The sequence below is a fragment of the Anas platyrhynchos genome, chromosome 8 (genome assembly GCF_047663525.1).
Source record: "Anas platyrhynchos isolate ZD024472 breed Pekin duck chromosome 8, IASCAAS_PekinDuck_T2T, whole genome shotgun sequence".
Classification (NCBI taxonomy): domain Eukaryota; kingdom Metazoa; phylum Chordata; class Aves; order Anseriformes; family Anatidae; genus Anas; species Anas platyrhynchos.
Window position 1 is genome coordinate 24,969,075 of NC_092594.1, and position 27,483 is coordinate 24,996,557.

The 27,483-nt window shown below is 41.8% G+C and overlaps 2 protein-coding genes across 2 annotated transcripts; one reads left to right on the forward strand and one right to left on the reverse strand.

Annotated features, from left to right (window-relative positions):
* Positions 1-618: 618 nt before the first annotated feature.
* LOC101797537 (uricase) lies at positions 619-26,459 on the forward strand. Its single transcript, XM_021274331.4, has 8 exons — positions 619-774; positions 18,862-19,080; positions 19,814-19,930; positions 20,050-20,128; positions 22,547-22,733; positions 23,201-23,324; positions 23,741-23,824; positions 24,691-26,459. The coding sequence occupies exons 1-8, from the start codon at positions 760-762 to the stop codon at positions 24,826-24,828; spliced, it is 963 nt and encodes a 320-aa protein (XP_021130006.1). The 5' UTR covers positions 619-759; the 3' UTR covers positions 24,829-26,459.
* Positions 7,099-17,150, reverse strand: DNASE2B (deoxyribonuclease 2 beta). The gene is made up of 6 exons (XM_021274330.4): positions 16,973-17,150; positions 12,815-12,992; positions 11,515-11,596; positions 10,343-10,504; positions 8,638-8,835; positions 7,099-8,099 (listed from the first exon to the last, which is right to left on the reverse strand). Exons 1-6 carry the CDS (start codon positions 17,083-17,085, stop codon positions 7,750-7,752), a joined length of 1,083 nt encoding a protein of 360 aa, XP_021130005.1. The 5' UTR covers positions 17,086-17,150; the 3' UTR covers positions 7,099-7,749.
* Positions 26,460-27,483: the final 1,024 nt, after the last annotated feature.

Sequence of the window (27,483 nt, forward strand, 5' to 3'; positions counted from 1 at the left end):
CGTAGGACTGAGGCGATAAAGACAGCTTTCAGTCTTCATTCTGATAGAGACAGTCTTTGAGAGGCTCTTAAATTACTGATGTGTGAAAAAATATAGCTGTGAAGGTGGGGATATTACTGCTTATGGACTAGGGCACTGAAATCAAACCCATAAGCAGTGAGAGGGTCAGCATTCACCACGAGGAGAAGCATCCATCCCTTCTTGCCTGCCTAGCCTCTGCCGAAGAAACTGCCTGCACCAGTGGCTGCTCTGATGTCTGTCCCAGCAGCCAGCCTGGCAGTGCTGTGGACAAGGTTGTGGTCAAGCCAGGCTGTGAAAATCCTGCTGGAGACATTTCCAGTGTGTCGGGGCTATGGTACCATCCTCTGAAGACGGTTTGTGTCATAGACCATGGAAGGTTCAGATTTTATCCTCCGGTTTGTATGTGTGATTCCTATGTCTTTGAAGTTCTGTTCCCACTGAAGATGAAGGCAAACTCCCACTGGCATTAATGGACTTAGGATGTGTCCTTGTCTCAATTTTTGCTGTTGTTTCCTTTGTTGCAGTAGACCTATTCCTTTATTAAAGCTTTTGCCTAGGGGGAAAAAAAAGCCATGTTACTAAATAAATTATGAAATATTTACATTTATGGAGCCAACCCCTTATGCCTAGCTCCTCCTCTGATATTACAATGACAGTTTTTATAGAGCTACTGCTTCTGCACTGCCATTACTCCTCTGTGGGATCCAAGACTGGGAAGCTAGCACACAGCGGGCCACCATGAGCCAAGTGACAGTAAGTAAAATGCTTGCTGGCTTTGACTCAGTGCAGGGCAAAACTACGGTGCTAGACCACTGGTGGCTTGTTCATACTGGAGAACCAAGCAGGATCAAGATGTAGGAAGATATGAACCCACAGAAAATATAAAGCTGGGGAGCTTTCTAAAGTAAACTTTATTTTTATCTGAGAATAAAATGCTACAAGTTGTAGAGGTACATGTGATAATCCAAAGAGTGAAGTGTTAAAGGCATCAGTTTGCTTATCACTGTTTATGTTATTTTGTACTTAATTTTTTTTTTTGCCTGCAGTTTTCTTAATGAGATGAGAATGGTTTTAGTGTCATGGTCCATAACAAAATGGTCTGCAGTTACTCTTTTCATGTTTTGCACCTCTTGTTTATGTTGTACTTTTATTGGTTTTAAATCTTAGTAGTAGCTTCCTTTAAAAAAAAAAAAAAAAAAAAGAGTTGTAGCATGTTGCTCAAATGTGTGTGGTTTGAACTGTTTAGTTTAGCTTATAAATTTCTCCCTCCTACTTTTATATATTTAGTGTGTTTGCCTTTGACTTGCCCCACCTCTTGTAGGTTTGGTAACAAACAGGTAGCAGCTTCCTCTGTGGGTGTTTGGTTTGTTTGGTTTTTAATACTTGGCTAAGTCACTTCAGTTTGTGCCTTTTGTTGTTTTTTTTTTTTTCTTTTTTTTTCCTCTCTCTGTGGCATAGCCTGTGGAGGCTACATTTGTAAAATGGATAAATGTTAAGTGAAACAAGCTGCAAATGGGATTTGTGCACGATTAACTCCTAATGGTTCTCTGTGATCAAAATTGAGGTCTCTGACCCCCCCCCCCCCCCCCCCCCCGCCCCCAGTGTATCTCCCACCCTAACGCTCCTTCTGCTCTCCCCTTCCTTTGTCTCTCTTGATCACTTTCAGTTGTCTTGTTCCCTCTTCTGAGTTTTTTCTCCTAGTTCTCTGCTCTGATTTCTCTGGTACTTCACATCCTTTGGCAGTAATGAGGAGGGCAGGTTGGTGGGCAACAGGGAGCACAGCTGTAGTAACTGTCCCTATTTGCTGTGCAGCATTTCTTACCTGCTTTTTCCTTGCAAAATGGCTCATGCAAAATTGTCAGTTCACTCACCTTAAAAATCTTACTTTCATGCAACAAATAATCAGAGCAGTTTGAAAGCAAGAGAGGAAAAGGTGCAGATTTCATTTGCACAGTGCCCAGGATTTCTAAGGTCAGAATGAGCAATGGAGAAGTTTCCAGGGCAAGGAAAGAAACAGTTCCTGAAAAGCGCACTGAGCTCAGTGTTCTTAATCCTCAACATGAAGCAGTGGGCACTGGAGCTAAGCAGAAGCATCCTAGTGCAACAGATACATTTTTGAAAGTGCACTATGGAAAAAGAAATACTGATTTTTGGCTGATAGAACCTTAACCCAAATAGGAAACCCAAAAAAAAGCCAGATACAGAAAAGCCCTGGAGCTAAATACTTTCAAACTTTGGAAAGTCAGAAGTACAGGAACAACAACAAAAAACAACACACTTGATGACATGGCTTTTAGTGAGCTTTTGACAGTTTTTGGACGGTGATGCATAAAATGTGTACTGCTGTAATGCGACATGATTATCTGAGGGCATTAATACATGTGAAGACAAATCTTCTGGTTAATACATGATGATGCAGAACTGTGTTGCTAATTTGCATGCACAATTTCTATGATTAATAAATTATGCAATGCTAGCACAAGTGTACTACTGTGAACCACTTGTAGCAACTGCCAGCAATCCAGCAGGCGACACTGAATACTATGCTCTACTCTAGTAAATCTTTGAATATTTGAATACCAGCTTGCAGTTCCCAAACTGCAAAGTGATGAAAGGAGTAGAAGAATGTTTCTCCCTTTTATCTGTCTTACAGGAGATTTGGAATAGTCACTAGTTGCCTTGTGTAGAAATGCAAAATGATCTCAACTGAAAAAAATAAAATCAAGGAGATTTACTAAAATCACTTGAGTGAAAATGTAACAGCTGTTTTAGAGCTAAGATTTATTTTTCAAGTCCTAGTGTTTCTCATTTAACACTTTGAGTAAAATTAAGGTATCAAATATGCATAGGATATGCTAGATATGCATATATATATGCATAAATATGCTGGAATAACATGCTCTTTACACTGGGATAAATCAGTTAAAACAGTAGATAAGCATATAATGGGCCTGCAAAATAAATAAATAAATAAACAAACAAACAAACAAATAAATAAATAAATATGTATGTATGTATGTATTATGAACTACCTCCTATCTGAGGCCAAGATCTGAAAGTGCTACAACTGGTTTCTGAGGTCATATGCAGCAGCTATTACTGCTGAAGGATTCTGAGAATATTCAGCAGAGTAGGCCTTTAACCTGGTATCTCTGATCTAAGTAGGAAAATGTTAGATATGGCTAATCTGCTTGGGGTATCAGAGTATCTATAATATACTGATATTGATAGTCTAGCTTGAAATCTCAGATCTAGCTCCCTGCCTTGCACTATGGAGAGTTTATTCGCTGCTACAAGATTTTATTTTCCATGCTTTGCCTAGCATAAATTCCTATTCCTATACATTCTCATTTTTAATTTTCTGTCTTTTAAAGAAATCTCTTGTGAAATACAAGAGGCGCATCATATTCTTGCATCATGTTCTGAGCACAGTTAGGCTTTGGCTTGCACTGAGATTCTAGCAGACACTGCCAGCGTGGCTCTGTCTCCTGAACGTTTTACCCAGGGCATAGGCAGATTACATGTTTGGAAGCAATTACTGTGCTAAGAACCCAGTGATGTATCTTTCCCAGAAGCTGAAAATGAAGGTATAAAAGACATCCACACAGTAATTTATGGGTGTTAACTTATGGATGTGAGTTTCTCTGGGAATAATTATGTGACTACACTAATAATACAATGGATGCTTTGATACATTAAAAAAATAGAAAAATAAAAAAATCTCAAAGCGTTCTTCTTTAGCATTTCATTACTCTCAGGAGTCAGGGATGTATATATTTAAACAGAAGAAAGGGACAATAGAGGCCCATATGCCTTCTCAAAAATAGCGCTGTCTATTCACACCACAGGCATGCTGAGAAGGCACTTGTTTGACATAAGAGATTGCATTAGAGGTGTTTGCTGGAAACCTCCCGCTCCGAGAGCAGAAAGCTGCACACAGTGCGCTGCTGGTGCAGCAGCTGGTCTGGGCTGCTGGGGGGGCAAGAGAGGCACTGCTGGTAGAACGGGCATCACTGGCTGCTGGATAGGCAAAACCTGCATGGCTCTGCAGGACTTGGGTACTTCTAAAAATGCCCACTTCGAAGCAGACTTTGTTTCAGAAATAGATCTGCAAACCTCTGTGACAAGGCCAGTGGCAGGCTATGTTAGCATACCTCGAAGAAGGGAAGGCTCCCAGCTAAGTCAGAGAAATTTCTCCTCAGACTTCCCTTCACTTGCTGGCAGATGGCTGGCATGGACTCCCTGAGAAGTTCCCCAGCACACTGTTGGAAGGGGTGACTCCCACTGCTAGCTCTCAGGATATTTTCAGTCATCATGAAGACACCTGGAGCAATCCCCCCTTAAAGGCCACCATGTGAAATGGCCTCTGACTGGATGCCTCTGCCTGTTTTCCAGTGGAGTGAGTGCCCAGCTGGAACAAAATTTCACACAGCTTAAGTTTCCACACCTTCACAATCTTTTAGTTTTTGTCCCAACAAAGCTGATGTCTAATCCTTTAGACGGCCTCCTACATTTAAGTCTGTGTAAAACCACCCATTTCCAGCCACTACCCGAAGGATCCCCAGCTACTGGTGCTGCAGGAGAATCCTTGGGGATTCAGAGGAAAACCATCAGGCCTGGTTTTCCAGAGAGGAGGGGAAGAGAGGCATGCTGCCTGCTCTGCAGGGCAGCGGCGGTGGTGAGAGTGGGAGATGCTGGGGCGGGCGGGCATTGCGAGAGGCTGCGTTTGCCTTCCCTGTCGCTTGGGCGCTTGTGATGCGTGCTAGGACAGGGCCCAGTCTTGCCTGAATAATTACAAGGCAATTCCTACCAAACAATGATCCCTGCTGTTGAGTTTGTTGCAAACTCATCTGCATTACAGCAACGTTTAGTGGATTAATAATGTGTGCTTTTGGCCTCTCCTACTCCCTCGGCAAGCAATTTTCATGCGTAATAAATGTTCACATTTAGTCTAACCAGAACAGAGCCCAAGGGTCAGAATAGCCATACCTGCATGCTGAGGGGAAGAGACGCGGGGTTTCCAGGAGGGAAAACAGCTTTCTGCCCTCTTCAGGCTGGGTCCAAGACTTCTGTCCTTTGGCAGCCTCAGCAGGTCCCCACAAAATTGCTGGGTGGGCTGCGCTGGATGTCCCCCTCCACAGGAGCAGCCCAGCCAGAGGGGTCACCATGGGCAGCGAAGGGAGCATGGGGTGGATAGAGTTGTCAAGCATTTGACATTTTGACAAAGAACAGCATATTTTAAAATTAAAACCTTGTAAAAATATGCAAAAATACTTATCTCACACCAGCAATTTATCACAATGCATGCTATGAGGGCATATGAGGTTGAGTTTTACAAAGTGTGTAGTGGAAATACTGGGATATGTAAATATGGACGTTACACAATGTGAGGAAAACTGCATTAAAACTGATTACAGTCAAAAAAAAAGAGAACCAGAACTGCAGCCTTTGTATTGCTACACCAGTGAAATGAGCCTGTACCCACCCTGCCTATTTAGGTGACTGTCATGTAATGTTTCTCCCCATCTTCCCACTGCCGTTTATGCCTCTATAGCAGCAACTAACATGGAGGTGACCAGTCTTGGGCCTATTGGAAGAGGAATGCTGTGAATAATCTTGCTCTATGATAGCTATCAGTTGATCAAATCATTAAGAATAACAATTAGCACTTAAAGCCCAGTGATAGGCTGTTGACTTGTAGCCTGGGGAGCGGGACTGTGACGCAGCACTGTGTCAGCCTGAGGTGGAGACTCCTTGCTGTCGAGCTTCGTGACCCAAATGCTGTGGCTGAGCATCTACCATAGGAAATACAGGTGGAGGAGCCAGTCCGGTGCTCTGATGCCTGATGGAGCACCTCACCAGAGCTGTCCCCAGTGAAGTGTTCTGGCCATTCCTATGCAGTGAGGTCACGCACATGCAGTGCTGTGGGCAAGATACAAGGGTTCATGCAGGTTAGGCCAGTGTCTGCCATGGAAATGGGGAAAAGACAAATGAATTTTATCATGGCTAATCCAACCAGTGTCCTGTCCATCCCACTGCTGAGCATTCTGCCTCACTGGCAATTTTCACTGCCACAAATAGTTGTTACTTGACCACAGCTAGTAAAAAATGAAAAATATATATGTAAATAATTTGACAAGCTTCAGAGGAAAACATAATTAAAAACATAATCAAATTTATCAATTTTTTGTTCATATGCAAGGATAAGAACAAAGTTTATCTCATGCAGAATATCTAAACTATCTACATTATTTTCACTGAGCTATGAGAATTGAGTTTTCCTTCAATCCAGGTCAACTAAATAAAAAAATCCACTCCTGCACAATTCCCATTGTTAAGCAGGCCAGATACAGTCATTTTATTTCTTCAATGCCAGATTAAATAATTTTATTTCTTCAAGCAGTATGAACAAATGTGATCTGATGTTAATTTATTTGGTACTTTGGTTAATTTATTTGGTACATTGCTTGGTTGATTTTACATGATGGAAAGGGAAGGAAATCTTCAACAACTTCTTGTGGTTTTGGGGTATTTCTTTATATCTACTTCCTTTTAAGATGTAGATAGTCAGGGGTATGGACTATAAACACAGCTAAACACAGAAATATTAGCAGGACAGCCAAACCTTCAGACAGGAGTTTATAGCACCAATTTGGGAAAAAAAACAACAGTACAAGTGAGATATACACCTATAATATTTATACATATATAATATACAATATATATAATATATATATAAATATATATTTATTATATATATACTATAATATCCTTAGGAACATAATAAAAGCAGATAAATTTTTGTAATTTGAATCAAAAAATGTATCAGGAGCTTGCAAGGTAGCTCTGTCTTTATAAAAAATCCATGCAATCTTCAAATGCTAAGCCTGAGACTGCAGGTATTGAAAATTAATAGCCGCATTAGTCCTAGTGTGAAAATGTAGGTAACATAATATCTTCCTTCAAATATTTTCTTATTTTATTTTTTTCCCAATTTTCCCCATTTTTCCTTTGGCAGCTATAAAACATTGTAATAAACCACAAATGGCAATAGAGGGAAGAGAGAGACCATAAACAGACCATTTTCTCTCTTAATTTATTTCACTCATTCATAATTCGGACATGTTTATTTGTTTATATGATTACTGCACATGAATAAAAGCACTAGAAATACTCCCAAGATAGTGGTTACAAATTATTTAAAGCTCATTTCTTCCCTAAAAATTAATCATAAAAATGAAGCCTTCTTGTCCGCAGACTACTTGTCTTCCTGTCTGCATCCAATTATGCCTGTTCTTTAAAAGATTCAGCCCAGCCTACTCCCAAACTCAGCAGACATGCTCTGATTGATCTCAACAGCGCATGTAACAGGAGGTGATTTTGAAGCATTTTAAGGTACTTTTCTCCTGTTAACCGCCCAGACAACCTAGCTAGCAAGGCAGGTTTTTGTTCCTCCTCACATCCCATGTCCAGCATCACTCACTGCGGTCCCCTGTGCACCATCACTGACAGCAACATGTTTTGCCGTGGCATTACTGTGCAGAGAGAAAAACAGATGTGTTTTACCCATAAACCATCTGCTTTTATAGCTAACAATGCGAAGATCTAGCACATCTGGCAACTCACAGGACTGTTCTTCAGAGCGAAAATATGATTTAAGGGAGATATTTCCTATGCTTTTTATGTAATAAGGGGCTATGCTGTTTGGGAGGAATGGTCCATTTATATCTAGGTGGAAGCATCATTGCAACTTTCATACTGGATTACCAAATTTCTAAAAGCATTATAGATGTGTTCATTCTTTGTGCACATGAACCCACCACTCCTCCAAGCTTGCTCAACAGCACGGTTTAGGTCTCCAATGCAGGTCCACTGATCTTCATTCTTCTTTGAAACAGACCATTTGGAATGATCCTCGATGGAATGGAAGGTGGAGTTCAGTGGTGTCCCTATGAGATTTATGTTGTAGACATGGTACTGCAGAGAGCAGTTAGAGGGAAGTTTTTGGCCAGAGTGTTGCCAGGATTCAGCCAGCAAATCAGTCTTCAGCTTCTGAGCTACCCACGCCACGTAGATATCTGTGGGATAGAGGGTGGGAGAAATCAGCCCTTCATTTAAGTGGGGATCAGAAAGGATGGGCTTGTTTAATTCTAATGCATGAAGTGAACCAGAATAGATTTTGCCCCCTTCTCTTATTTTGATTTTTGTTTCAGAAGTTCATTCCTGTTTTCCCTTCTTTTCCTGGAAATCCTGTTACAAATAATCAGCAGGAGGAAAAAAAATAAAGGAAAGGAAAAAGAATTTTTAATCCTTCATAACAAAAAAGCTGATGATTCAAACCCTATTTTTGTCCTTTGTTGTTACAGACAAATAACTGGAAAGAAATTTTCAGACAATCCCATTAATGTACATTTTAAAACATTTGAACGATCAGACAGCTTTTCACTTAGTGGAGCTGACAGAATATTATGATGGAAGACCATTCCCAGTACTCCATTACATTTATTTCGGAAACTGAAATTCTTTTTTCCCTTCAAAGTAAATACTGTCAAAGAATACACTGACTGCTTACTACTTGCTTGATCATGTATGGTGGGTGACAGCAGTTTTTCTTACCATCCACGAATGAGTGGGACTTCACAAAGTGGAAAAAGGCCTCCCCGCGAGCTGACCGCAGCTTCGAGAGGCGGTGCAAGGGGGGTGAGGGCAGCCTGGAGTGTGCACAGAGCTTTTGCAGATTTGGGAGATCAGCCTGAAAGGCACTAGGGAGGGAACAGCTGTAGATTTGTGGATTAGAGCTCAGCATCTGTTGGTCTGAAAAAAAAAAAAAAAGAAAAAACACACAAAGAAATGAACACATGCAAAATGAAAACAGGTTAAAGTAAAGCAACCAAGAAGGTAAAGTTCTGTCTGGGAAGGAAAACCTGAATCCTTTTTAATCTTCACAGTTTATCTCTGGAGCAGTTCAGTCTCAAAGTAGCTTTGGTTTTAGCAACCAAAACCAAACATGTTTATTTGCTTTGTGTTATGACTGACCCAGCATCTCAATCCAGCTGAGAGAGTATGCTCCCTTTTATCCATGTGTACCATCCTGTTCTTAGCAGGACTGCCAGTCTGTGGTCTTAGCCCATGCCACAGCCCTCCATGGTCACCTTCAAGCCTCTGAGCGGTCACACGGCACTCAGACAGCATGTGTGAATTCAAGCCTGTGCTTACAGGAGTTGTTTCCAGTCAGTGACACTTGCCAAGCCAAAGCCAAACAGGAGAGCTGCCAAGCAACCCAGCTGAGTTTTATGCGGCACAAAGCTTGACTTTCAAAGTCGGGATTCAATCTGCAAACTATTTCTCTGAACACGGTGCAATTTAACTGTGAAAGTCCTTGCCGCCGATGTTGTAAGGAGCAAGGGAACAAATGGGCTCCACAACTGATGAGTTCATGAAGATGAGTCCATTAGGAACTTTCCAGTCTTTCCAGCTTAGGAAATCCTTAAACCACAGATTACCAGAAGCTGGGAGGATAGAGCAGGAAAGCATTACTGTATGCTTCTCATTTTCTTGTCTTCTTTCCTAAGCACATGCAAAGATGTGCTTCTGCAAGCAGGAACTTGGTTTTGATGGCTTTGTGGTGTGACCAGCCTGCACATTTGCACAGTCCTACGCATTTATTTAATATAATTTGGGACTTGGAGCTCAGCAAAGAGTAAAAAGCAATGTGAAAAGTGTTATGTAACGTGTGACTTCTTATAATGCCCTTGACAGTCAGCCTTTGGGACTCCAGTGTCAGGTAATTCTGAGTCTTACGGATATGAATTTCATTTTTCTTATTTTTAGGATTTGTATTTTATGTGGCAAAAAATACCTTTGGAAATCTGGGAATATTTATTCCGTACTTTGTATTTCTGATGTGTCAAGGCCACCACTCCAGCTCAAGTAGTGATTGCCTTGCACTTTTAGAATGGCAGACTATTGCAGCTGAATGAGCTATTACTGTTAAAAATGATTCACCATCCTCCTTTATATTTCCCAAGCACGTGGTATGCATGGGCTGACTTTACCCTCAGTATGCTCTTGTGACTATTATTATCCCAATAGTCCTCATGGGGGGATGGAGGCAGAGTGGAAGAGTGAATTTCCCACATTCCCACAGGAAATTGTTGGATAAACAGAACTGAAAGCCAAGGGTGCGGCTTCCAGGCCCCACTTGGTTTCCAAATGTGACAATGAAAGACAAGAGCAATCAGTTTTGGAGGCACAACCCAAAGGAAAGAAGTCAGAGAGGTGCAGCAGAGCAAAGGCATTCTTGGGAAGAAGCTTTCCATACCTATTTCTGTGAACTGGTCATATTTGAAGGTTATGCAGATGGCTGTCTGTCCGTAGGACTGCCCACTCGCTGGGTACCCATAACCATCCTCAGGGAAGGGAGGGAACAGAGGCACACTGTGAATCACCCAGAAGCCTTGTGATTTGTCCAAGAGCAGAAATCCTGTCAAAAGAAAGTTATGGCAAATGAATTAAGAGGTGGAAAGCCCTGAGACATCACAGCAGTGTGCTTCTTTGGATTTGCTGCTGCAGACACCGTGCTTCAGCGTGATAATGGCTACAGCAGTCTGGCACTGGAGTATATTAATGGGTTGTAGAAGACACCGATATTGTACTAGAATTGCATTAATTCTCTCCTGCATAGCCTAACTTCAATTGTCATCACTGTTCCTTTGAAAAATTACCTTTGCAAAACATTTTTTCTTTATCTGCTCAAATGCTGTCTTTGAAAAATCTGATGATTTAATGGCTGCAACTCTTCACCCACTACTCCTTTCTCTTCCTTTAATTTCATTGCTGTATAAGGGAAAATGGACTCTGTCAGCACCGTGCCTTCTTGCCCAGACCAAACTGTGCTTGGGGCAGATGGGGTACACCTCCCCTGCTGCAGATGGCTCAGGAAATAGTCACCCATGGCTCTGCAGCTTGAAAACACAGCCCTGGAAAGCCTCTCCATCCCAGAGCTGGGCTGGGCAAACCCTGCTTCCTCAAGGGACCAATTAGACCTCTAGAGAGGTTTTGTCTATTTAAAATCATGCTGTACCGTCACTGCACATTTAGTGCTTCCATGATTCTGCCCTCAGAGAGAGATCTGGGAGGCTTTCAAGGTCAATTCTGTCATGTAGGGTGCCTCTCCCTTTGCACCCTGTGCTGCTGTTGCCAGGCAGCTCAGAACGACGTGGTCTGTACTTGCTGAAAGGAGAGACAGGAGTTTCCACTCTTGAATACTAAGGGTCCATAATCATTAAGAGTTCTTCAACAGAGCACAGGCACAGCAGTACCAGAACAGAAGCTACCACGGATATCACTATACATCAAACCACGCATCATGCAAATCATTCTCCAGTTTTGCTTTAGGCAGGATTTTTAGATATGCAGATTGACAAACAGACAAATAGATGTTATGCACAGCTTTAAAAAGGAGGAAACAGCAGCTGGGGACTCTCCCTGTACCTTTGGTGTGTCCTCTTTTCCAGTTGGTGGAGTCTGAACGAGGGACCTCATCGTTATAGATTGCATATGCAGTGTTGTTGCTCTGCAGGGAAAGACACATTTCTGAAACGTGACATTTGGTAAGAGGAAAGCATTTAAGCAAACAAATTTTGTTGAGAACAGAAGACTTTAGAAGTTCTCTGTGTATATCATGAACTTCATTCTTCTCCCATGTCAGCTGGCATTATCCACACAGACTTTACACCAAAATAAACCTGAAGACTTAGCATTAGGGTTCCAGTTAATATAAATGAAGTTCTCTCAGTCATTGCAACAGCCCGTCCTTTGAGTATGTCTCTGATTTAGCTACCAGATCCTGTAAAAATGTTTGCACAGGAAAAATAACCATGACAAGTATTCTTACAAAGGACAAGCGATTAATACTTTTTTTTTCTTTTTTTTTTTTTTTTTCAAAATATTTGCGTACAGCCACACCTTATTTCCTCCTGAACAGAGAACTTTCCCCACCTGGTGTACAGTTTGCAATGATAGCAGGGTAGGAAAATGGCATCAGTGTGGCTCAACACTGAGTTTGTAAAGATTGTTTGTATTGCAACTATGGTATGACATGGGATAGGAAAGTTGTGGGGTTTGCCAGTATTTGACTGACTTCTGGGAGTCTTTTTTACATATAAATTTAATGACACCCTACCACTAAGCCGCAGTAGAAATGCAAAGACACACCCAGACTCCTAAGAATGTGAGCACGTAGACTATGTGGATGGTAAAAAATAACCATAGGCAGATCCTGTGGTATTTTATAATCATTTCATACAAATATAAATGAGGTTTCTGACTGGAAAAAAATAATACTGCTGAAGCAGTAAGGGGGGAACAGCAAAACCCAAATGTGATCAGAGATGGAGCTTGAAACACATGCACCTGGGAGGACTTAGGATGGAGGTCAGTGGTAGTCACCACCAGCCCTAGGCTGTTGACAGCCAGTTCACCACTTGGGCCATTGCTCAAGAGGAATTGCAGAAAAGAAGCCACAGGGTCTACGTACCAATGTTCATTTACTTGATGGGCCATACTTAAGTGTGTGAAAGGCTTGACTAGAAATTTCTAGGGTAACTTCTAAGTGTAGCCAAAACTGCAAATAATCTGCTGAGCTGCCAGCACAGTCACCTTGATACATTTTAGCAGATCAAGTCAGTCAGGTCTGGCCATAGCTCTACATGCTTATTTTGGCTGGTTTCATTTCATTTGCATGTAATATCAAGTAAACATACTAGCAAAATGGTAATTAAACATCACTTGCCTTAGACTCGTATGCTTCATAGAGCTGCCCCAGTGTCTGTCCCAGCGCGCCCTGTGTCATGTTGACGAGGTATTTGCCGAGCTGCCAGTCCTGCACTAGGGCATCCATGTACAGGTACTGCAGCCCCAGCCCTGCATCCTCTCCTCTGGTGTATTTTGGCAGCTTGTACAGAGCAAACCTGCAACAGAGAAGAACAAGTTTTGTTTTTCTTGCAAACCGCCCTATCTGAATACGTAGGTCAGTCTCTCCTGCCCACCCTGAGGGTTTGAAGACTGGGGTGACCGCAGGGATGCCCGTGCTAGGCTCACCTTCACTCTGCTTTTCCACAGGCTGAGCTGGCACCAAGCTCCTCTTGCTGTGCCCATGCTACTATTTGTACCCCAAAAGAGCTGGTTTTGAGCTACCTCTGGTTTGTCCCTGCTGCACCAATGCCCTTGCTGTGGCGAAAATGTGGATGTGAACCTTTTTGAGCAGAGCTTTGTGTCATGGGGTTTTCACTCTCAGCAAGAAGGCTGCTGAGGAGACGAGGCTGAATCTGCTCTGCCTGGCACTTCAGTGAACAAACTGCCTGCTCAGCATTGGGGAGGTGCACCAGGGAAACCTGTGCAGGGATAGAGATTTCAGGGAAGTCCTCTGGAGCCCTGCATAGCCACCAAATCCCTGTTACTCCTGGTTCTGGTAGACAGCAGGAGACATGCCTGAACCTCAGCTCCCAAGGTCAGTCTGGCATTCCCTTGGTCAACATGGGCACCTCTTACCAGTAATTTCTTATTCTATACAAATATAATTTTATATTTAAATTAATTATATAAAATGGAGTACTAAATGATAAAATTACACAACTCAGTATTTTCATATATACATATATACAAATGAGTATGAAACTATGTAATAATGTTGTTACAATCCTACTTTTCATAGCCAACTCATGTGGAACTGCTGCAAACTGAATATTTACAATTAGCCGGAGATACAAATCTTTTCAAAATTGCAGAGTACTAAATACTGTTGGTAAATTGTTCAGTTCCTACTAATGTCCCTGATGAAGTAAACAGGTTTTCCTAGTGCATAAGTCCATGGGATTAACTGCAATGTAATTAATCGAGCCACTTTCCTTGAGTGCTGTACTTAAGTAATTTGTTATTTATGTCAATAGTAAGAACTGAGTGGCCTTATTTTTGATACTATGGTTCTTAACAAAAATGCAGCTTGACTGCTTAACACCATATGTATGTCAGGAGGAGTAGGACTCGCCCAGTTAATTTACAGTTGGTCGGTTGGTTAAAAAAAATGCATTTCGGAAAGCAGGTTAAAGTGCCAGGAAAGCATTTTGAAAGAGGAACATTTAGTCCATGGGAAGGGCACATGTACAGGAAGAAGGGAAGCACAGAGGTGATCCCGGTAATCCACCTGTATCACCACTAGCTGAGTGATGCTCCTTAAATCGCTCAGGACAAATTGTAGCTGATGACAGATTCTAGAGAAGACAAGGAAGCGATTTGTATGGGAGGTCTTGTGAGAGCATTCCCTGCACCAGGAGCCGCAACAATCCCTTTATTTGCAACGAAGATTTGGAAAGACAAGTAGTAGTAGTAGTAGTTATAAGAGTAGGCACTGAGCCAAGAATTAATATCTGAAGCATTTCCAAACTGCTTTGAAATGTGCTGGGAGGTTTATGCTCTGCCAGTGTTTACAGCCTTGCAGCTGACAAACACGCGTTAGCAGATGTGCTGGAGGGAATGCTTGTAGCTGAGTTATCAGTGAATTGCCTGCTGATTCCCAGGAGATAAATGTTTTGGACCTGCACAGAAAGTCAGTTGAGTGCATTAGCAATTTAAACTGTAGAAAAGTCTTCACTGCTGTTTTGCACAGGGGAAGTTTCCCAAGGGCTTAAGTGGCTAAAGTATTTGTGGGAGTGGACTGAAAGTTACTTTGCTGAGAACTGAGGAAAAGCAAAGGCATTAATGTCGGGAATCCAATTAGCACGGTCACAGTGTTAGCTTGTGTCTGAACACTAAGGCACAAGAAGTAATCACATTTGTTTTTTTTTATTATTATTATTTTTTTCTTTTTCCCTCCAATAAAAATAAGTGCACAGCCCTGGCTTGAATCCCTGACTCAGCACTTCTCAGAAGGCAGAGGTGTTTTTTTTTTTTTTTTTTTTTAATGTGTGCAAAAAGATTTCCAAAGAGTCATGGGCTCGGGTGAATACAGCAGAGATCTTCTGCCCTCCTGAAAGTGCTGCACCTGCAGCCATTCCCCCTGGTGCACTGGGGATGGCGAGGCGAGCTCCCAGCTGGGATGCACCTGGGACATTTGCCAGTGCTGTACTTCATGTGGGTAGGAACCGCAGGCATGGGGAGGCAGGTGGGATCCCAGAACCATGGAAAGGTTTGGGTTGGAAGCGACCATACAGGCCTCCTGGTTCCAACCCCCTGCCATGGGCAGGAACACCCCACACCAGGCCAGGTTGCTCAAAGCCCCATCCAGCCTGGCCTTGAACACTTCCAGGGAGGGATCAGATCAGATAAAGGAAGCGATACCTCCAGTTTAGCATGAAATGGAAAGTATGTGAATACTTGTAATGAGCAATTATATTGCAGGAGGAAGCCACTGAACAGCAGGGACTCACATAAAGCTCTTAGTAAATGAATATAAAAAATGAAAATCTGTGTTTGTTTGAAAGGGCATCAACATCTTTTGGTTAAGAGGAAGCTTTTCTCAGCAGTTTCAGTTCTGCTTCTTCAATCAGCTTCATAGCAACCGAATCCAGAATGAGGCAAAAGTTCACTATTTCTTGTCAATAAGCTAGCATGACCCATGCTGACAGATAAGTTTCTCTTCCTTTGGATCATGGCACATTTGAAAGAAAATCCCCCCCATCTTTCCTGCTATGCCTGTCAGAAGGAACCAGTGCCTGCACCAGGCCCTGCAGGAGACCTGGAATCCCTCAGGAACTGCCTGTATTTTGTTATTGGCAGTTCATTGCTTTTTGTTTGTTTTATAGCTTTAGCACATGCAGACTCATTCTGCAAGGAATAATTACACTTTGCAGATAAATTAAACTTCTCTTATCACCGAGTTTTTGCCTGGCAGCACCACCTAAGGGACTGATTTCTGAAAAATGACATGATCTGGATGTGCCTTGGCAAGGGTGAGGGGTGACAGGGCCAGGCTGGACCCTTGGATGCTTGATGCTGAGCCGACACAGTGCGGCGTGGGCCTGGTGGCCGTGATGGCCCCGGCCTGCCTGCAGCCAGCTCTGCGCATGAGGGGAGGGACGAGGGACACCCTTCTGTTGTTACAGGAACAGCACCCGCTCCTTTATTGCTTGTATACAAACTAATCGCTGTTCAGTGAGACTCTTTAAATTGGTTGATATTTATCTTTGAGATGCTTCAGTACTCTTTTTTTTTATATATATATATATATATATATTTTTTTTTTTTTTTAAGAGGTCTCGTTTCACTTTTTAAACCTAGGTTGCCTATTATGTAATTACACTTTGCGTCTTTCATCTTCAAAGTGCATTAATCCAATTAATCATTTAGCACCCAAACCCGGGCTGGGTGCTGGCAGCGCGATGCTACCAGACGGCACTTTCCCACACCACCATGTCCACCCACGCTCCTCGCGCCTCTCCTGCATTGCTGCCAGAGGCAGCCCGGCCTCGGCTCCCCCTCCACAGCCACAGCGAGGAGACAAATCCTGCCATGCTGCTGGTCGGGGATGGGCAGCAAGGTTCAGGGCAGGATGTGGACATTTCCCCCCGGACTGGTTCCTGCAGGCAGCGAGGCCCTGTGCAGGAGCCCTTGCTGCGACCCGGCGCCGTGGGGGCTGCTGCAGGCAGTCGCAGCCTTGGCATTCGAACACAGGTTAGGCTGGCTTTGATCATCAGACACAAACGCTGCGTAAACCTGTCATTATTTTGCAGTTACTCATAATGCAGCAGCGTGGTTGGTTCTGTGGAATGAAATCACCTTTCAATAACTTACCCTAGGTTTTCCAAATGCAAAATTCAGCTACTACTCACAGGCAAACAGGATTAAACCAGAGATTGCTATGTGTTACTTCCCAGCGACCCACCTACTTCATGCAGAGTAATCTTAGGTGTTATTTACTCATCGAGCATTCCTCCCATGAGCGGCATTTACTTACCAATCGACTGCCTCCCCGTCTTCATTTCTGCAGGAAATTTGCGCTGCCCATAGTGACGGGGAAGAGAACAGCAGTAGCACAGCAGGGCTACACCATGCAGACCCCACGGTCATCGTGGTGCCTCAGCTGCACAGTCTGAGCGCGGGGCAGAGACTAAAAGCAGAAGTTGGCCGTTGTTTCCTCAGCCACCGGCCCTGGCTGCTGTGTGGTGAACACCCACAGGGAGCGGCTGGCAGCTTCCCCGGATCAATCTGGGCAACAAAATGGCAAAATGACGTTTTTCAGATTTTACTTTTGAGAAAAATTACAGCTGCATCTTCAGAGGAATTATTTTGAATATTTAAAACATGTTAGGTAGTCTGCTTTCAAAGCAAGCTGCAGATACTACAGACATTTTTTTTTTTCTTTCTTAATGCTTTATGAAAGCATTAAAAAGGAAAGCATGATTTTATTTTTATTTTTATTTTTTTACAACTACATGAAAAACCTCAGTTTTCAGACAAGCAAACCAAAACAACATTCACCTCTCTATTTTTTCCATCCAGCCCATGCAGTGAGCTCAGACTTTGCACCATTCCTGCAAAGTGGGTTCCCAGTGCAGTGCTGAGCCCCTCTTTCCTGATTTTGCTAATGGGGAGCCTTATTTTGTCTGTGGGAATTGAGCCTGCAGAAACCAACAGCAAGAAAAAGACTCTGATCCACAGTAATTTACTTACAATTAGATAATATATATATATATTAATTCTCTTTTAAACACATTAGCATTTCTCTTAGGAACAAACAAGTCTGAATTGAGCTATTTTACATCTGATAATGTTTTCAGCAAGTCATGAATAAAAAGTTTCAATTTATATTTTAGTGTTGAAAATATTATTTTTTTCCCTCCCCATTATACTTACACTGAAATAAATTAATATCAGGTACAAGATATTTCAGCCTCAGGGAAAGTCTAGTGCAATAAGTGCTAGGTATTTTAGCATAAAAGAAATCCCCACAAGCTCCCCAGTATTTTTGTCTGTTGCAGTGCCTCCAGCACCATAATAGCTGTGCAAGTTGGGCTGTGTTTGACCAAAGCAGGATAAAAGTAATTAGGGCTTAATGCAAACCAAAACAATGATCCCAGAAAGTGAAGATTTTGGAGTTGTGAATCAAGAGCTGAATTTTGCTGCTCAGACTTGCTTCTGTTCCATTTCAGGAGCAATCAGGGCTGTAAACTACATGCAACAAAATACTTTCAACCAGCCCAGTTTGGCCTTTCTTTCCTTCTTTCTCTGGGGAACCTCAATGTGCACAGATAGGGTTATAGAAAACAGAAAACCACCAGGAACATGACACCTGTTTTCATCTTCTGTTCGGGACTTGTGTCTGCTTACAAAGGAACCTTTCCTCACCAAAACACCACTTTGACGCCCCTGCCTGGTGCATCGCATGCTAGGGGGGCAGTGGGCAGCTGTTAGTGTGGCTGGGGAAAACAGGAGCTGTGCCAAGGAAGGTGAGCACTGCCGATGGGACGGTGGTGGGGCATACAGACCCAACAGATGGGGATACCCCTGCCTCAGGAAGAGATGATGGGGAAGACTCATTGAAGGGCCACAGCCAGTACTAATCCAAAGGCGATGAAAGAGAGAGAATTGTTCACTGCTACTTGTGTTAAATGGTATGCCCCCCAATAAAAGTTTTAAATTCCATCACAGCTATGACTTGTAATGACATCTTCTTAAAACATTTTTTCTTCGTATCAGGACTTGGTGATTTGTAACACAAATATTTACATTACCACAGGTAACCACAGAAATAAAACAATAAGTGTTGTTTATGTTTCACTAACTAATCGTAACTGGTGCTTCTGCTGAGTTCTTTCATGACTGTAACATGTGTTTTCTCTGCAGATTAAGGATATAGAAGTCCTCAACTGTGAATATGGCAAAAACACGATTAAGTTCCTTCGCCTCCATAGAGAAGGGAAGAAGCACTTTGTTAAAGAAGTGGAAGTGTGCACCCACCTCCGGCTGACTTCTGCTCATGAGTACCTGGATGGAAACAACTCCTTTGTGATACCTACAGACACCATAAAGAATATCGTCCTGGTGTTGGCCAAAAAAAATGGGGTATCTTTTATTTTTTAACTAGCCTTGCTTTTCTTATCACTTCATTTGGAAGCATTTATTATGCTGACCTTTTATTTTCAAAATGAATCAGAAGAATCTCTCCCCCATCTGCACGTCAGGTTGGCACTAAAATCACCATCAAAGATTTGGGAGAGAATTTTCCTCCTCTAGTGCTCATCCTGCATACAGGGGTTACTGAGGCCCTTCCTCCTGGTCTAACAATTTTAGTTATTATTTTAGTTATTTTAACTTTAGAACATAGAAACCTTTCACATCTGATTAACCACAGTAGTGAAAATGGCTTGGTCTCCTGGGTTTGAGAACCGAATTCCCTTGCTCAGTTCCTCTATTGTAAGGACAATCTGCAGATCAAGTTCTCTCTCTCAGTAATGAAATCCTATCTTTAGCCTGCAAAGCTGAGCCAGAGCATCACTATGATTATTTCAATATTACGTCCTCAAAGCCTAAGGCTTCTGTAGCTGTTCCTCTCAGCCCAGAGGCTCTAGCTCTCTATACTGCAGAATGGGAGATTTTGGATATGAATCTGTAGCTGCTATTTGCAGCGTATGCTGCAAGCTGATCAAATGACTAGCCTTACTGTGTGCACAGCCAGAATCAAAAGAAATCTGTATTTTTAACAACATTGATCCTTCTCAAATGTTTATAATTAGAACAATCTACTTTTGTAGATGAGGTAATTGCTTCATTCTAATAATATTCTTTGCTGCCTTAGATCCCAACTTTAGAACAATTTGCTATAGATATCTGCAAACACTTCATGACAACATTTTGCCAAGTGGCCTACGTCAAAACCTACGTTCAGGAAGTTCCATGGCAACGTCTACACGAGGTATCTGAAATACTAATGCATTCACTTGGTTCAGTCTGGAGCTAGTCCTTACTCTCTTAGCTCCTGTTTCCCAGTTAAGGTGTTGTTTGCTGCACTTACATGTCTGCTCTGAATTGTAGAACGGCGTTCCCCACATCCACTCGTTTATATGTGTTCCTGATGGGATTCGCTTTTGTGAAGCTGAGCAGTGCCGGAATGGTGAGAAAAGACTCTGTAGCTTCCCCTATTTCTCTGTAAATATTTCTGCTGATGACAGATAAAGATGGCTTTAGAGAGAGCAAAAGCTATTACAGGGCTTACAGCACAACCAAACCTCTCTAAAGGCCTAAACTGAAGAGTACTTTTATGGTCTAATCTTGCAGTCCTTGATCTCTGAGACAAGGCTGAAAATCCAATATAGTTTACATCTGTATGTGTGCCCTAAACACTTACTGGTTACAATGGCACATTCACCACAACTGTTACGTATTGTCATGGAGTTAATAGCCTTCTGAGAATGCCCTGCTTACTTTTTAACATTATACTGTATTCTGAAGTCTCATTATGATCATTATCCTATAGAGAAATACATCACAAAGCCACCTTGCCATAGGACAATTGCCTAGTTTGCAGTCATTTTCAAAACCCTGTCAACATGCTTTGCTTTTATTTCTAAAGATGCAGTTTCATTGCTGCAAGTCAGGCTGGCCTGAACATCATAGGCATTCAGGTCTATGTGCAAACTGTTTTTCACATGACACTTCAGAGCATACTTACTGTTTTTGCACACCATGACAGAAAAAGCACCATTTAGTTTCACTAAGAGTTTTGGGCTGTTGGATGCCTTGCCATTCCAGAATGAATGTAAAAAAAAATCTCTATTTCTGAGTTAATCCTATGTTTCAAAACCTTACTCATCATTAAAAGAAACCTGGTGAGGCTTAATAGAATTATAGCCTCCCTCCCCCTCCTCCCCCCCCAGTATATCAACTGATAAGAGGCTCAGAGTTTTTCAGAAACTGAAAGAATCATAAGTAATTTAATGGAGTTGCCCTTAGACTATTGAAAAGACAGCATAAGCACAAAACATACTGAATGCACAAGGTGGGCTGTTCACTAATTTGAAAGCTTTTCCTAGGCATTATATTTCTTCAATGTAAGATCCAGACAGACAGCTAGATAGCCAGCCAGCAATCATGCATTGCAACCAGCTCTTTCAAACAAGACTATGCATTTGAATAGGAGATAAATATATTTCAAGGTTCACTGATAGTATCTGCACTACTTTAATACCCATGTATTAATATTTTATATCTAAGCTATGAATTCATCAAGATCTGAACAAAATCCAGAATAACCTGTCCAAGAACATTGGACAGATAAGATAAATCTTAAGCTTTAGTAAATAACATGGGAAAGTAGCCAAAATAATAGTACATTTCTTTGGACTCATTCAAAAACAAACAAAAACAATAATGAATTTAAACAAGAAAATAAATAGACGAAATACAGTTCTAATCATATCCAGTGAGCATGTATGAAAAAAATACTCTAAACAATCATGTCATTTGGGAATATCCATCACAGTGGAATTATTTCTAATATGACTTCCTGCAAAGATACAGTTTAAAGACAAGGTGTGTCAAAGGCAGGATTACTATGGCCAGGCTTATTCAAGGAGTAATTTTGGACTAGCTAGCATGAGTACCACAAGCAGAACAAAGCAGCAGCATAGGCTTCAGCCACTGAGCATCTATGCAGAATCCGGATAAGCCTGTGTGGAGTAAAGTTTCTCCTTTCTGAATCTGCTTTTTGGCAGGTCTGGTCAGTGAAATTTTCAGTTATCAGTTTGGTGTAATCTAAGTGATTGACCAATTGAAATTTTATAGCTTCCATCCAAAAGGATGGAAGAAAATGTTCAGGACACAACTGTCTGGTCTTTAGAAAATGATAATCCACCCATACAGCAGTGATCTGCAATGGCACATTTTATAAATAGTGTCTAAGAGCAAAAACACTGTCAGTTTGAACCTGTGGGTGGCATTTGTATCAGTGCCAGTTCCTGCTAATTAGCTGAACTTCGTGCATTTGCATTGGCTCCTTGCCCTGTCGTTCTAATGGATGCAAAACTAACAACAGGACAGATATGTAAAGTGAATTTCTGGCTGAGGCTCCCAGTCTTGTTACAGCGTTTCTACACTCTACACATTATTAGAAAAGTTCCACCTTACCTCTCCTATGTACCACAGCACCAGTAGCCTATTTTGTTTCACTTTCAAGCAATTAGTGCTCTCTGAAGTGACACCAGTGAGAGCCAACCCAATGCATGTCCCAGCTCCAAGGAAGTGAGGTAAGGGGTGTCCTAAACTCTCTGTGACTGACATTGCAGATCACTTGATAGGATTCTCTTCTTTCTAGATTGAGCTCTGCTTTCAGTGGTTTCTATCTTATTTCCTAACTTTCTGATAACATCAGTGTGCAGAAAATAATTTTTAAAAGTAGCTAGACTTACAGAAGAAGCATGAGTGTTGGAGTCGCTGCTTGATGGTCCTAAAGCTGCTGCTGCAAGTGCACATCCAGAAATCCTTTCTGTCCACCTGAAAAGTTCTCACACTATCATGTATTTTTGGTTCACAGGTCCTCTGGTTGTTTTTGCTGGAATTAAAGATCTGAAACTTATGAAGACAACACAGTCTGGATTTGAAGGCTTCTATAAGAATGAACACACCACGCTACCTGAAAGGCATGACAGGATTTTATGTGGAGAGCTCTTCTGCAAATGGTCGTATGGCGAATGCAGAGACTTTGACTTCGATTGCATATGGTATATGTCAAATCAAATAATATTTACCACCCAATCTATGATCTCAAAGATCCTCTGTACAGCACAGCAAGTGTAAGGGCCAGACCTGCAGTTGCTGAGCACAAATCTCAGTAGAGGCTCTAAGCACTCAGTGCTGGGGGTGAAAGGCAAGCCTTGGGGGTAAATCAACTTCTCTCCCTGCTGGTGCATCAGCCAACAGCATTTAAATGGACAGTTTGTAGTTCAATACAGAACACTTCAGGAGAACAAATTTGCAACTCATTTGTTAGATAATTTTAACAGAACATTTGCTGATGAAGTATAGATTTGGGGAGAGGGAGTTTGGAGGAGACAGGACATTGTTCTTCCATGAAATCTCACATGCCATCTATTTGTCAGAAAAGACAGGGAAAAATAGAAATAAAATAAGCACAGTAAAACATGATGGATCTAGACAAAGATTTTGTAAGAACCTGTGTTACCTCTAGGAACAAAGTCCGGGAATGTATCCTTGAGGCCTTTTCAGGGCCACCTGACTGTGGGGAGTATTCACCCTCTTACCAGAAGACTGTCAACTCTATCCAGATGTGCGTCCTTTCCAAAGTGTCACAGGTAACTTCTTTCCTCCTGCTGATGTTTTACTTTAACAATAGTGAACATCAATTGGTCCTCTAAGAAGACCCAAATGAACCCACCTCCATTGGCAGTTCTAAGACTGGAAACTGGTGGTGTACAGCTTGATGGTCTGAAAAACCATAAGTGCACTCCCAAGTTCAGTCCTGAGCACTGCTTCTTATCAGCCATGAACATAATGGGAGAGAATATCACTCAGTGCTCGGCAGGACATGAGCAAAAGTGAAAAGAGTGCTCTCAGATTGGCTACATGTTCAATGGATTGCATTTTATCAACTGTACATATTTTTGTGAAGGGAGGTGTTGCTCTGTTTTTCCTCACACTGAAGGAAAATGTTGGTAGGCTATTGGCTGAGAAAGTGTGTTAGTTCATTGCCCTGTTTTCCTGGTTTCAGGTACAGGTCATAGAAGTCATCTTGAACAACACGTTTTACAATGTGGTAGACATGAAGAATCTAGGCTTGACCAATGACAAAGAAGTAAGTAAATGCTCCAAACACAACTTACCTGGATTCTCTATAAACTCCCAGCCTTAAAGTACAGCAATAGCTGTACTTTAATAGCTATACTTTAAAGTATAGCAATAGCTATACTTTAATGCAAAAGAACAGCCAAAGTGAACAAACTTTCTCCTCCAGCCCCAGTGAAGGCTCCACCCTACCTCCAAAGAAGATCTACACTAACTATAGCAGAAGGATGATTGCCTTCTTATGTTCCTGATAAGAAATAAATGAGCACAGGGGAGAGCTTTGGAGATCACTGGGGTCTGTAACAGAAATACTAGGTTAGCTAAGGCCATAGGCTTTACCTCCAGGTGACAGAAGACCAACACTGTAAGAGAGCAGTGAAAAAATTGTTCTGCAGCCATTTGGAGTCAAAGCAACCAGGTCCAACAGTGGACAAGGTATAAGCCTGGGACCAAGCAGAGGGTGAGAGATGGAATGGCTGTGATGTATTTGCCCCTCCCTCCACAGCTGCTCTAGCTGTCGGCTGGGTCAAGCCAAAAGTCTGTTATCCTTGCATGACAGAGAGAAACTGGGTTATTCCATTTTGCAGTTGCCATTTTGACCAACCAACAGTTTATAGTCTGTTTATACTCTAGTGTCCCTCCCAAATTCCTGTGATTCTCCTGCCATCCTGTCCTACCTTTGTCCTCTTTTTGGTGGACATTACAGAGCCACTTTCACTTGAGATAACAACAAAATTTACCATTGATGTCTGTAAGGGAAGGAGAAGACCCAGGCGTGATTTTGAAAGGGGGTCAATAGCTGCAGTTTCTGCTATGATGGCAATGGCACATCCTTGTTCCAGGAATGATACCTGTGTTTCTACTCATTCTCCTCAGGTTCTGGTTCCAGTGGAAACTCCCTATGGCTCTTGTGCTTGCACGCTTGGCCGGAAGAAGTTCTTAGAAGGTCAAGGCCACATGCTAAGAGATGAGAAGCAAAGTCAGTTTGGACTGGTAGCATCCCAGGGAAACTAAACCTCTCGGCTCCACTCACACATTCCTGATAAACTTGCAGTATGGCTTTCCTATCCACGTGTATTCATTACCGGCCTCTCCCATTGCTGACTACTTTTCCCTTTATGAACTCATATGTTGGGATTTCTAAAGAAGCCTCAGAAATTCAGATATCAAAGTCTCTCCCTGAATCTCAGTGTGATTTATATATTGAAACCCCCTAAATTCTTTTAAAAATCCCTGCTGGAAACATTATAGTCAATTTTTAAACCAGCTATTTCCAGACTTCTTAATGAAACAATTAATTTGATAATCTTTAACACGCTTTTGACACACAAAATCAGCAAATCTGTATATTCTATTTATTCATGTTCCTTCAGTAAAATGAATATACAGGCATGAGACCAGATATTTCATTGACATAAGCTATCCTGACCCCTTGATGCTGCACTGTGCTACAGAGCTGAGGTTCTGACCCAATAACTGAGTGGGGAATCAGTCAGACATTGATTTGTGAAGGAAGTGAAAAAAAAGTCTATTATATCTTCTTTGCAGTATGACTAGTTAACAGCTGTTTACTAATTTCTCTGCATGTGTTCTGACTGCATAGCTGCTGCTGCTATTCATCAGACTATACAGTTACTTTATAATTAATTTTATATTAGCCACTGAGGTGTCTGTGGTTTTGGGCTATCTCTGTAATTTTAATTAAATAGTTTTATTAGGTTTATTAATCTAACCATGACTTTTGAGCAGGCAGAAATCAACCTAAGTAACCGTATTATTTCTGGGAGGGGCAGGGAGATAGACAGACAATGCATATCTTACTTTAGTTACCCAAGTGATAGCTTTGAACATTAAGATAAAACTACAAGACCAGCAGTTTTCATCTCACAAACTGCCTCACTTGCAACAGGAATCCTGCTCAACTTCTAACAGCTTCTGACTGCTGCCCTCATTTTCTCTGAGTGTCATTGTGACAGAACTCCATGTGACAGAATGTAAATCCAATGGGAAGTGCCCAAAATTATTTCCAAAAACTGCAGTTTGGTTGCCTTTGTGCCTTCTCAGTTTAGACCTGCAGCATTCCTCTGGGTACAACTGGTACAACTCACAGTCACTGAAAATGAAGAACATGTCCTGCACCATGTTCCAAGAGAGGAACTTGCCTTGGTGAGCAGGACATAACAGACAAATGGAAGGCACTGTTCAGAGTCCTGTTGTAACTTCTTAAACACAATAGGAAAATGATACCACAGAGTGAATCAGTCCCAGATTTGCCCATAGAAACTGTGGATGCCCCATCCCTGGAAGTCCTCAAGGCCAGGCTGGATGGGGCCTTGGCCAACCTGATCTAGTGGGAGCTGTCCTTGCACATGGCAGGGGGGTTGGAGCTAGGTGATCTTTAAGGTCCCCTCCAACCCAAGCCATTCTATGATTCTGTGATCTGTTAGGCTCTGGTCGCTAGTTGATTCTCAAAGTTTCATTTATGACACTACTAAGTTTTACTGGGGACATTCTTTCTTACCTTGTTCAGCTTGTGTTTTATTGTCTTTCTGGGCTTACGGCTTGCTACTTCTGCTATTTTTAGGTGCTTATAATTTATTAATGTATCTTTCAAGGGCAAATAAAGAGCAATATCAAAAACCAAACTAGTATTTGACTATTTGACTCTTTACCAAATAAGAAATTAAAACATTTCCTACTTGTACATACAGGCAAACATCATACAGAATAACATTTTAGTTCTGACAATTTTGCCTCAAAAAGTGACCAGTATTGTTCCAAATTGCTCACTAGCAATTGTTAAAAACATAAGAAAAAAAGATCTTACTGAACATTTCAATCTTTACCTCTTTCTAAGCAAAGCAGACCAGTTATTCTGCTGTTCACAAACCATTTTCTTTCTACCTTGTGAGAAGCATATTGCACTGGGTGGAAGGTTGCCTGTCATTACTATTTGTGTATCATCTGCAGGCTTATAAAGTAGTAACTTTATTCACAGCAGAGTGAGGATGCAAAGAAGCAACCAGTTGTTGATTTAGACTTTTCTGTGGCTCCAAGCACAAATGCACACTCCTTCAATGTGGTTTCTATAGACCTCCGCAGACAGGAGGAGCAGAGCCTCATCCAGCACTGCAAACCTGAGTCATGCATGTGGGTATTTTCCTTCAAGTGTCAGCACTTGGGCAATCAGAAGGAGTCTGAATCTTCCACATGGCAAATAGATTCAGATCACAATGGGATAAATCATTCCTGAAAATTGGACTTAGCCATGCTACTTGGGCCTGAACTCTGGCCAAATTCTTATTTTCTTTACATTTGGTCTCCATGATGGACTTTACATAGTTTTAATTCAGATAATTTTGTGTGTGTGGTTCCTGCCATGAGCAGCCCTCAGCCTCCTAGCAAGAAACAGGGCATTTCAAGTACACAAACTTCCTATTGTTTTAGCATCCGATCCTTTCACATCCTCTTTCTGTTCAATTCTCACAGATGCCCAGACAGTCCAACCATAATCCTCCTCAGATGCTGATCATGTTCCATGCTTAAGCAGTGTCACATGAAGATAAAATGCAGTAATAAAACTTACTAACCAGTATCTAAAACAGAGATGAAATGTCACTGACAGGGGTAGTACAAATTAGCTGTTTTCACTGTCTGTCTTATTCTCTC